Consider the following 12,195-nt stretch of genomic DNA (forward strand, 5'->3'; position numbering starts at 1 on the left):
CAATACAGGTACTACAGAGGATATGGATTTGCAGTTTAAACATAATGCATTTTGAAAACATTAAGGGGTTACAAAAAAATGTGTCATACAACATGATATGACAGTTTAAACCGCGAAAAGTGACATTATGTTGGAAACTTCCCTAATTACAGCCACACGTGATCACTTTGACAGAAGGGAGCGTCGCATGCGGACTCACTTTATCCTTCCGCGAGTGGTAAAAGAATAACTCGGTTTTTCCGCTGTTTATGGATTTAAAAAAATTACAAATGTAATGTTTATTCACTACAATGTAGTATTAATTGTTGAGACAAAATGAATTAACGCTGCATTGCCGATTTTAATGAAAGCGTGGGACTATAAAGCGAAGGCGGCGGGATATTTGTTCTAAAATCCCAGCCTGCTCTACCTTCTTTTTTTCCTTCGGTGGAGGCCATGATGGGAGCCTGAGAGTTCAGCTGGAGAGAGGAACGAGAAAAGAAGATGATTCCCCGGGACGGAACTGTCAAACCAATGTGTGCAGATTTCTGATCGTTGTATAGTCTTTATACATTTAAGGTGGAGCCTGTCACTTTTTTCAGATGTGTTCTTGGCAATCAGTCGATGACAATGTTGAATCGTTAGGAGGCTTTTGGATCGAAAAAGGAGGTGGCATTAGCTATTGTTGCTAGTGCTGGCTAACTCGTTAGCTAGCGAGCTAGCTCCGTTTGAGTGACTTGGATACGGGTTTTTGGGAACCGGCGAATACTCGGTCCTCTCACTGTCAATCTCGGCGGCTGCGATTGAACCATCGGATTGGACGGTGTCTGGCATCTAAAGGACAACTGCATGTATTTTATTCGGGACTGTTTGCAAGACGAATTGCAGGATTGGCGAAGTCGGGCCTGCACGGAGGAGCAGAGCAAGGCCCGTCTTTATGATCCAGAGGAAGCCTTTCTAATCCTACCGACAGCCACGGCTAGCTCTGCTGGCTAGCACTTCTCTGCGAGGACCCTGCAAAATTCACAGAGCGGACCCTCTGACTGCGACATACACGGCCAGACAGATAATACTAGAAATACCTGTTTTCATCATTTACCCCATATAGACTCCTGTCACCTGCTACAATGGCTGCGATTATAAAAGAAATGGTCAGCCGGAACAAAAGGAGATATCAAGAGGATGGCTTCGACCTGGACTTAACATGTATCCTTCCTTGTGTTTCTTATTTTCACCCGGAACAATGAGTAGTAATGTGTAATAGCTGCATTGAATAGGAGAACTGTAGGCTGAAGTGTCAGTAACGTAAGGTAGTTAGCTCCTCTGCTACTTAGCAGGCTGGCTAGTTGGTCAGACAGCGCAGCTTTGCTGTCACCCGGCATGTTTGAAAGATGGTGGATCTGTCAAACAAGCACGCATACATGTCATAGTCATGTTATAGCTGGAAAACCCCGTTCAAATGGACGTTAGTATGGGTTAGAAATGACGACAGGGCATGTAACTTGCATACCTGTCACCAAAAGACCTAGCTAGAGGTTGTGAAATTCTAAGAGACATGAAGTCATTTTTTAAGGCAGGTATTTATCTCAGGATGTCGTTTTACTTCATGTTTATTAAGTTCATATTATCTATTTAGTAGTTATTTGACTATATTCTAGGTTAATGATGGACATTTCTGAAGATACTAACCCCTTTGCCTCCCTCACCTGTGTCCTCTGTGGGTGAGTAGTCATTGGATCCTGAACACATCTGTGAAAATCTAATTAACGTTTTCCTTTTCCTTTTATGGAGATACAATCATTTTCAGCTTTAAGAATTGCTATTTCAGGCCCCTCTGCAGGGCTCATTTCTCATCTATTACCACTGATGATAGTTGACCTGGTTCCCTACTGCAGTATGGCTGGTACTGAAGTTGGTGCTTTGATTTTTTGGCTGGTGATAAACTAAATTACCAGATGATGTGTGTGGTTGACCATGGAAAATTAAATGCAAAATGTGTGGCCATGCTGAGAGTAGGTCATGGTTAAAGTGTGATGTATACTTATCTGGGTCTCAAAACACCTTTTTTTTTTTTTTATAGGCCTAATTTTGATATTGTTTAGCATTAATGATTGGTTGCAAACTATTTTTCCAGCTACTTAAATTTGACATTGATTTGCTTTATTATATTAATATGATATTAAATGAAAATATTTGTGTTGTGACTGTTGATTGCAAGATATTTGAAGAAGTCAGCTTGGGCATTCGGAAATTAGTTGGAATTGTCTTGCTTTTTGACATAGACTGATTCATTGACTAATTGAGATCCCTATGCGGGCAGATTGGCAGATCATTTGAAGTCTGAGCCATTTCTGGACCTGAACAAAGCCTTATTTGAACGAGCCTTGGTGTTTAAGGACATCATTTCCTCGGGCTATTATCAGTATGTTGCATTAACAGTGCTTAAAAGTGCTTTTCTTCCTACTGTAGAACAATGGAAACGCTAGTTACCTTGACTCAGATGTTACATATCAAACAAAATGTGTGACTGCAGATGCTGAAATGCTTATGTCACAATATTTGATCAGATGTTTCTCACCTTGTTTTCTAATGTGGTGAAGCCTGTGGCCTCTGGAGCTTTGTGCAGGTGTGAAGGGGGCCCGACACTTAAAAGTGGCATCTTTCTTTGGCTATAAGTCTCCTCTTGTTCAGATGTGGGCCCTTTCTAACCATCTCTTTTATCATTTTTGTCATGGTGTCTAAAAACAATATGGGCTCTCTGCAGTTATGTAATGCAGTATCACAGTTCTGGGAATTGCCCTTAAAATAGAGTTGCCAGTGATCTTGTATCAGTGTTGCTGTCTGAGTGCTCTCTCCCTCTCTTACCCTCTCAACCCACCACCTCTCCTTCGCTATTTTTCTTTACTGCTCCCACTCTAATTCTCCCTCCCTCTGCTTGCCCCCGTTCCTCTGCTCTCCTCCTTTCCTGTCCTCCCCACCCCCTCCTCACTCGGCGCTTGCCGGTTCCCACTCTCCCTTTTCCCCCCTCTCTCTTGCTCAGTTGTGGATTTGGCGTATGCATAGAGCTGAGGCAGGGCTGGCTTTAAAGAAAAGGCGTGCCTGAAACGGTAGATTTTCTTTCTTTTTTTTTCCCCCTCCTACTTGGAGCTTCCGTCGGGGGTCCCGTATGTGCGTTTCCTCCCAGCTGCAGAGAGCAAGCCCCCGCCCCCCCCCCCCCCCCCCATGCCCTGGGCTGAGGCTCTCCTGGGAGCTCTGGAGCTTTTTAAAAACACTTAGAATAGCCTGACTGGGATCACTTTGCCAGTAGGTCCAAGGGTTAGCATAGCCCGTCAAATAGCATGGAAAAGCTGCATTTGGCTCCTAATTAGGTCTTTGAGGCATTAGTGGATGGGATTATGGCACAGTATGTACAGATAGGCTTCTCTGGCGTGAGCTACAGGGAAGTATCTTGGCAGGATGCAAATAATACCATAGATTTGCTTTTGGGCTCGAAATCATGCATAAAAAAAGCCTGTGTTGAGCATACCTTAGCTGCGTAAAGCTGCGCTGGGGCCCTTAATGAATTCATTTTACAGGGGTTTAATGAAGATTGTCATATGTCTATTTGTTTTAGCTAAAAATGTTTGAAATTGAATTAATCCTTGGGTGTATGGGCCAACATGGATATTTCGGTCTACATGTGAACTGTGTGTGTGTGCCATGGAAATGTGGTTCTTGTGGGTTTTTGCATGTGCAGATACTTTTGAATGTGTGCACACACTAGCTAAGCCAGACTTGTCAGATGCGCGTGTCAAATTTTTCGGACCGGTTAAAAAGTGATTTGTCTCTGGGAAAATAAGTTGTGCTCAAAATGAAACATCCAATTAGAAATATTGAGCTTTTTTTCTATTTTTGTCACCGTGGCACAGGACGTGTAAGAAAAGGTCGCCCTGCAGTCAGTGGTTAGTGTGAAATCCCACAGCTTATAGCGACAAGCAGACTTCAGTTACAGGTAGGCGTTGCAGCGGCGCCTCAAAGACATGCGTGCCAGCTCAATTATTCTTTTATATGCAACATGACACTGATGTGTGCCCTTTTTGAGATTGTATGTATGTCACCGTGTAATTGGCCGCGACATTTTCCATCTCCATCCTGCGCTGAAATATGGAGCCCCGTTTGAAGATGTAAGGCAACTTTTTAAAAGGCAGGTGTAGCACGAACAAGGTGGTGCAACTTGAAGTCGGCAGTGGAATCTGTGGTTTGTGAACCGTCTCGTTCGTTGCCTCACGTCATAGAAATGCAACAATTAGCCCTTGCTGCCGGTGCACGCATAGCACAGAGATTGTCTGTCTGAAGGAGAAAAAAAGAAAGACCTCTGTCTTCATGCGGGCTGTCTGCGATCTCATAGATATTCAAATCGTTCCGGCTGAGCTCGAAAGAGAGATAAGCCGAACATTTGCGATCATCCCAATATAACTTTGGACTCTAAAAATAAATGCAGGTCAGGGAGCGGAGACTCTCCTCGTGCGTCCACATGTGGGCCTGGCTCGTGCAGGAGCTCTGTGACTCCTCTCTGCCTGCTTCTCACTGTCAAGGCCATCTGTCACAACACACACACACACACACACACACACACACACACACACACACTGATCAGCGGCTCTCCTCTCTGCTCCCATTTATCCACAACCAAAATGTTGACATAGGCCGAAACTTTTTCTCGCTCTGCTGCCTGCTTCTGCATTCTTGCAATTGTGCTCTTATGGCAAACTCTTATAGATTTTTTTTTTTTAGAGAAAGTAAACAATTGTTTGTTTTTGTTGTATAGCTGTTGAAAGCATTGTCAGACCTACTTGAAGTTAAAGATGTGGTGCCGGGTGCCTCTGTAGTGCCGCCTTAATGCCTCCTTTTCTGAATACACTTGATTTCCACAGTTAGCACAATGTACATTTCCTTAACCCCCCCCCCCCCTGAACAGATATCTACCCAAACATCATTGCTATGGGCTTTCCAGCAGAGAGACTCGAAGGCGTGTACAGAAACAATATAGACGATGTAGTACGGTGAGTTACTGTGTGATCATAGAGAAGGGAGATGTAAGAAAAAACACAGAATATTGTTTTCTATTCTAAATATATTGTGTTCTCTCCCAACAGGTTTTTGGATTCAAAGCATAAAAACCATTACAAAATCTACAACCTGTAAGTGTTCCACATTTTGTTCACACCCGATCTGAATGCTCTGTTCACTTAATAACTTCCTCTTTGTGGGTGCTCTAACTATAGTTTGTTCTTTCCATTTCAGCTGCGCAGAAAGACACTACGATGCTGCCAAATTTAACTGCAGAGGTAGGCTGCTTTACATGAGAAAAAAACCAACTGACCTAAAAGTCTGATGACACAGAAGGTCGATTTTAAAAATCCACAAAGTGTCTCCTGTGTGCTCCTCCCTGTCGCTGCTCCCCTGACCTGTCTGCTCTGTGTCCACATTTCTTTTCTTCCCTGGTGACCTCTTTGCGTCCCGTCTCGCATCAGTTGCACAGTACCCCTTCGAAGACCACAACCCTCCTCAGCTGGAGCTCATTAAGCCCTTTTGCGAAGACCTGGACCAGTGGCTCAGCGAGGACGACAATCACGTGGCGGCCATCCACTGTAAGGCCGGGAAGGGCCGCACCGGAGTCATGATCTGCGCCTATCTCCTCCATCGCGGCAAATTCCTGGATGCCCAAGAAGCGCTCGACTTTTACGGAGAAGTCAGGACAAGGGACAAGAAGGTGAGGAGTCATTCTGGGGTCAAATGCCCCCACACAGCAGCTGATTATGACCCCAAATGAATGTTTGCGATTTGGGGCTGTAATGATGAATAGATTAGTGTCTGCTAGAAAAGCTATCACTAACTACTTTGATGAATTTAGGTTAAATAAGGTGCTTTTTTCTGCTTGTAAAAAATATCTTAACATTTTTTTACTGAAGAAACAACGAAATAATCAACTTTTTAAATTTGATTGACCATTAAATGAATCTAGAAAATATCGTCAGATTAATTGATAATGAAAATAATTGAAACTGATGATTAATAATCCACGGCGCTGCTAGCTATTGTCTTGATTAGTCATTTTGTCCATTTAATGTCAAAATGTCTATTTTCATATCTTAAAAAATCTGCAAATATTCAGGTATATTTTCAAACACTGGACAGAAGATGTAGGATCTATAGAAAATCTGAAATCTCTAAACCTTGTCACTGTTTGTTTGTTTGTTTGTTGCAGGGCGTAACGATCCCGAGCCAGCGCCGCTACGTCTACTACTACAGCTACCTACTGAAGAACCAGCTGGAGTACAAGCCCGTGGCGCTCCTCTTCCATAAAATGGTGTTCGAGACTCTCCCCATGTTCAGCGGGGGCACCTGCAGTGAGTCACTTTAACTCCAAGCTAGGGCGTAGGCATGCTGTTGAAACGCAGCGAGAGCCCAGGATGTGTTGTTACCGTGGCGCTCCCCCACGCTGCAGGTCAGCTCTGGCGGAGTCCAGGCTTACATTTGTGTTTTGGACCTTTTTGACTCCCAAGGGGCCGCTACTTAATGATTCTCTGCCCACTTAAAAAAAACCCGGGAAAAAAATCTATTTCAATCAGATAGGCTCTACGTAGTAAGATTTAATTCTCAAATGTTATTTAAAATCATAGGATGTCATTTCTTTGGCTTCTCCCACTGAAGGAGATTGATTGAGCTTTTCAGTTACAATTTCAGAAACTGGCAAAAGTTGAGCTTTCGTGCATCTTTTTAAAATATGTGTAGCTTCCTCATGAGGATTGAGTTTATTGGACTCGGGTTCTGCCTTCATTTTCTGCTGCGTATGACTCTGCTGTGCACAGTATTCACTGTTTAAACAGAGTGGAGCACCAACTCTGACAGCACAGTAACGCCAGATAGGTTGTATTTGCTCCCCTCCCACATAACCAGGAAGTAACTTAAAGTCAGCTAAGGAAATACACTTTAGTCAATGATTTTATTTGAACATTTAAGTGTTAATGAGTGTCCGTAGTGAGTTCAGGCGCTTAGTCATGAGTACTTATATCACTGTGTGTTTGTTCAGAGATTGAGCCGTATGGTGTGTAAGCATAACTGTGGCACATGCAGTTGGACTGTAGTGGGCAGAAACTAAAACTTAAAATGTAGTTATTTATTTGAGCTTTTCGCATACTCTAAAAAAAAAAAAAATGTAATGTCTTGTCTCAACTGGAGACATTTGTTAGACTTTGGCTAAAAAACGTTTAGCAGATAATGACGCTTGTTCCCCTTTTTTATGTGCATGCTTTTCAACACGTGATTCTGTGTGTTGACTGGTAAATAGGTTTAATATTTCTCTGCTATGGTTTCATTAAGGGTTACAAATCTAATATAATCTTGTTTTCTCCTCAAAATGTGTTTGAGTTACACATTTTTGGGGCTTTATATATTAACAGTCGTTCAGAAAAAATGCATCTTCTTCCATAACTTCTGTGGCTTTTTCCCCTTCTTTAACACCTGACTGTGCTGAACAGCTACTGACTGTATTGATCCTATCTTTTCCTCTTAACACTCTTCAAAAAAAAAAGAGCCTATTCTGAGTCTTAACACACACACGTACACGTACACACACACACACACACACACACCCTTTTTTGCCTCAGGTTTTTCGCCAACCTTATTGATTTAAAACACGAGTAGCTGATTAAATATTTTGGTTACGAATGACTCGACATAACACATTTCTGTGATCTCAAGTTCCCCCCTTTTCCTCCGTCCCCTTTCTGCATCTCTCAAACACACCAGGTCAAATGTGTTAAGATGCACATCTCCATTGAAAGCCACGTACTGTATCATGTTTTTAAGAGCAGCTATGTAGATGCTAATATCTGTAAGTATGTGTGCAGAGCTCCTGTGTCTGCTGTGAGGCCTGTTTGTGATAATGTCCTTCTTTCTCTCTAAGGGGACAGTACCGTTAAAAACAGGAGCGAGCCGATCCCTCAGGGCTTCAGGAAAGGGAATTGGCATTGGGGTAAATGAGCCTTTCATCCATTATTATCATTTCACTCATTTGCCTTTTTTTATATGACCCCAGAGATCCACCCGGGAAGGAGCAGTGTGAGGTAGACATGTTGCCTAGCAGGATTAATATTCTCCTTCACCACCCCCACCCTGACAGGAAGTAGAAAGGGTTCAAATGATTCTAAACATGGTCCAAGTGCAAAACCATCAGTGTTTATCAGAATAGGGTTGTACTCCTCTGGCTCTGGGTCTCTTTGGGTGTTTACATTTGGTTGTCTTTCCCTTTCACCTCCTTCATTTGAATGTTTGTAAGGGCTGCAACTAACGATTATCTTTATCAATTCATCTGACGGTTAATCGTTTGGTCTATAAAATGTCAGACAATAGTGTAAAATGCCCATCCCAGTTTCTCAAAGTCCAAGGTGATGTCTATACATGTTGTGTTTTTTAAAATCATTTATAGCAGAGAAAAGCCGGACATCTCCATATTTGAGAGGCTGAAAACAGCATTTTCTGACATTGTTGCATGAAAAAGGACTCAAACGATTAATCGAATATCAAAGCAAATGTTTTCCCTGTCATGTTTTACACTTCTTTAGAGGGGGGAGGTGGTGTGCTCAAACTCATGCAATAACCCTGCCCTTCTTGATCCACTCCCTGCACCTTCTTTCACTAACTCTCCTTGTGTTTTCCCTCTCTCTCTCTCTCTCTCCTCACAAATCTTACCGTCTTCCCCCACTTCGGTGCAACGTTGACTCTTTTTGCAGATCCCCAGTTCGTGGTGTACCAGCTCAAAGTGAAGATTCACACGTCGAACCCCGGTCACACACGGCGCGAGGACAAGCACATGTTTTTCGAATTCCCCCAGCCGCTGCCAGTCTGTGGAGACATCAAAGTGGAGTTCTTCCATAAACAAAATAAGATGATGAAGAAGGTTAGTTGTGTGGGCGTGTGTTCAAGCGGTTTTCATTGTCGGTTAACAGCAAATGTCTCTCCGTCGTTTCGAGCTGCTTTCATCCGTTGTGTGTTATAACTACTGTTAGGGTCAGGCAACAATTAGCAGGCATTTCATAAAGCCTTCTCTCTCTTAGATGCGTGTCAACAATTATGCTTTTAAAAGAGTAATACTGGCGCCACCCTGTTTTTTTTCCTCTTTTTTTCCTTGTATTGTCAACGGACCTCATGAAAACATAAAAATGTGAATATAGAAGGGGTTTCATTTTCCATGCAAGGGCGTGATAATAGCCGTAGTTTATTTTCAGTTGTTCCCACTTGCTGCCACAAATACTAACAACAAAATTCCACATCAAAAATGGTCCCCACTACTTATGTTTGTGTATTGTTTGCTAAAACAACAGTGGTTAAAAGCTCGGTAATAACTGTTGACATTACAAAAGCCATAGAACAACGTCAGCTGTACTGAAGAGATCCTTTTTAATGATCTTTTTTGACAAATTGCTCATCACACCTCTTCTCTCTTCACCTGCAGGACAAGATGTTTCACTTCTGGGTGAACACCTACTTCATCCCTGGACCAGAGGAGAGCGTGGACAAGCTGGAGAACGGGGCGGTGAACAATGCAGACAGCCAGCAGGGGGTCCCGGCCCCGCCGCAGAGCGCTGAGAGCAGGGACAGCGGCAGGGACAGCGGCAGGGACAGCGGCAGGGACAGCGGCAGGGACAGCGGCAGGGACAGCGGCAGGGAGAGCGGCAGGGAAAGCGACCGGGACAGGGACAGGGACTACCTCATCCTGACGCTCACCAAGAACGACTTGGACAAGGCCAACAAAGACAAAGCTAACCGCTACTTCTCGCCAAACTTCAAGGTAAGGATTTAAGTTAGATATCGGCTGGATGGAGGGATTCATTATCTCATTCATTTTTGAATTTTTGATTTCTACTGGAACGGCAATGATAGGTCTTGTTTCTCATTCAATTGCAGGTGAAGTTGTATTTTACGAAAACCGTGGAGGAGCCTTCGAATTCTGAGGCAAACACTTCGGCATCCGTCACCCCGGACGTTAGCGACAATGAGCCAGACCATTATCGATACTCTGACACCACTGACTCTGATCCGGAAAATGAACCTTTTGATGAAGAGCAGCACACGCAAATCACAAAAGTGTGAACTCTTTTTAAACAGGAGAAGAAGAAATTATACACCAGAAAAAAAGGAGAAAACTTGAATATAAACTCAAAAGAAGAACCTTTTGTCCCTTCCCTCCCCAGACGGCAATAGAATATCATCATGTCAAATGCCAATTTTAGGGAAAAAAAGGTAAATAGCCTGACCAATATATTGTTTTTTTATTTTTATTTTTTTTTATTTGGCACGGCCATGTACCATGCGCGAGGTATTGACACTGTTGCCCCATGGGAAAAGGTGCTGTAGCTATAAAAATGTGTTTATATATATCTATATACATACGCATATGTATATGTATATACATATATACATGCATATATAAACAAACTTTTTTTTGTGTCAAAGACAATGGAAAGAGTACCACAATCAGGAGACGGGAGTTGAAGTGTGGGAGAAGTTGGAATGAAATACTAGGACTATGCTGCTCCTTCTCCTGTCTAAACCAAGGCCAGTGCTGCAGTCACTTTGTTTCACTCCCTCTCTTCTCCTCCTCCCCTCCTTCTCCTCTCATCTTTTACTCTCCATCCTATCCTCCTTCCTTCCTATCCTCCTTTACTGTGAATGCTTCTTGTGCTCTTTGCAGGCTGTCTCACGTGACTTTTGGTCTTTGTGCAGTGCAAACTGCATGCGGGCAGTGGGTTGGGGTGGGCGGGGTTATGAAGAGGCTGTGATGATGTCTAAAGCATTGCCATTCCTGCTCCCACTGTGTATACGTTAAATTATGCAGAACAAGGCATCCCATGTAATTGTTAATGTTTTTTTTTATCCTAAGATAATAAAAATATAATACACAAAACAGCAGGGAGACAAGTGTTTGCAATAATGTCAACACTACATTTAAAGGACAATGGTGATTTGCATGTATTGGAATTGGCGTACATCCCTAATAAATGTATGCAATGTTGTCTTTTCTTAAAGAAACCCGCTTTGAGATGTGTCTTCTGCGTGGGGTTCCCCGGTGCTTTGAGTCATGCTCATAAAATTACATCACAGCTTTATGTAATATTCTCCCTTTGCCATTCACAGTAAAGGAAACAACTGGAGAATCAAAAATGGATTTTTCCCAATGTTCAGTAAAACGTCAAAGGCATTGAGTCTCTAGCTCGAAGCCTAAACGTATGCTTGTGAGTCGGTGGAGGGAAATGTGCACAAGTGCTGCTCTTGATGAAAAAATGCTGTAAAGCAGGTTGTCGTTGCTGCTGTAGCTGTTTGAACAGTGACTTCCTGCTTTAAAGGTCAGCGCTGCAAATAGCGAGTGGGACCTGAGGTAGGGAAGTGATGGAAGGATTATTATTAAAAGTTCAACTGAGGCTGAATAGCAAACTTCAAACAAATAAGTGACTCAAGCAGGGAGCTGAGCATTTACACTACTTTAATGTCAATGAGGAAAAAGCTAATCTTTTTATCTTAGCAACTGTTTGCTTTTATTCATACTTGACAGCTAATTGAATGAGCTCTTATTTTTATGCATAACCCTTTGCGTAGCTATTTTTTAGTAACTTCTTGAATTTGATTTAAGAGCTAACTGACTTCTGAACTCTCATAAAAAGAGTGAAAAGCTGCCTGACCTCATGCCAAACAGCAGCGTTGCATGCAGAGTGGCTGCTGATGGTTAATCAAGGCGTTCTCCACATGAAATGAGCAGAGGAAGGAAAAGGCTAGCAGCCCAGGAGGGAGGAGCGCGAGGCCTCGGGTAGCCGGAGCCTGCTCAGCTCCAAGGCTCCCCAAATGAAAGAGTAACAGGATTAACGACCATGTCACTGATAGCAGAGCAAAGAGTGGCAAGACCCTGGCTAAAGCATGGCCCTAAGTCTCCTGATAATAAAATAAAGTATGAATTAAACATACATATATAAAAAAAGATTCCACCCCCCAGAGGCAGGCAGTCACATAATCCCCCTCTGCTCTATTAAGACTCGGTCCTCGGCTCTTTCGTGTTGATAGAGACATCAAAGCCAAACCAGTGCAGTGTCAAATGAGACAGGCAGCAGTCGCAGGGGCCCGGCTGTAATTGGCTGAGCTGAGGAGGAGGGAGAGACTGGAAGATTAATAATGAATGTGCTG

The 12,195-nt window shown here is 43.0% G+C and overlaps 1 protein-coding gene across 2 annotated transcripts; it reads left to right on the plus strand.

The window, feature by feature from the left end:
• The first annotated feature begins 404 nt into the window (after positions 1–404).
• LOC307044473 (phosphatidylinositol 3,4,5-trisphosphate 3-phosphatase and dual-specificity protein phosphatase PTEN) lies at positions 405–11,052 on the plus strand. 2 transcript variants are annotated; one of them, XM_079689741.1, is made up of 10 exons: positions 406–1,185; positions 4,937–5,021; positions 5,115–5,159; positions 5,263–5,306; positions 5,493–5,731; positions 6,227–6,368; positions 7,928–7,996; positions 8,754–8,920; positions 9,476–9,811; positions 9,928–11,052. In XM_079689741.1, exons 1-10 carry the CDS (start codon positions 1,107–1,109, stop codon positions 10,111–10,113), a joined length of 1,392 nt encoding a protein of 463 aa, XP_079545867.1. In that variant the 5' UTR covers positions 406–1,106; the 3' UTR covers positions 10,114–11,052. The 2 variants fall into 2 exon arrangements, with proteins under 2 accessions (XP_079545868.1, XP_079545867.1); XM_079689742.1 differs by lacking the exon at positions 7,928–7,996 and having other exon boundaries at positions 405–1,185.
• The last annotated feature ends 1,143 nt before the right edge of the window (positions 11,053–12,195 follow it).

The sequence above is a fragment of the Notothenia rossii genome (genome assembly GCF_949606895.1).
Source record: "Notothenia rossii genome assembly, chromosome: 6".
In the NCBI taxonomy this organism is placed as follows: domain Eukaryota; kingdom Metazoa; phylum Chordata; class Actinopteri; order Perciformes; family Nototheniidae; genus Notothenia; species Notothenia rossii.

Bases quoted from the DNA above. Each gene is read 5' to 3' on its own strand.
- LOC307044473 (XM_079689741.1), top strand. From the start codon at position 1,107: ATGGCTGCGATTATAAAAGAAATGGTCAGCCGGAACAAAAGGAGATAT. The intron at 1,186-4,936 runs GTATCCTTCCTT...CCCCCTGAACAG, and splicing joins CTTCGACCTGGACTTAACAT to ATATCTACCCAAACATCATT. The intron at 5,732-6,226 runs GTGAGGAGTCAT...TGTTTGTTGCAG, and splicing joins TCAGGACAAGGGACAAGAAG to GGCGTAACGATCCCGAGCCA.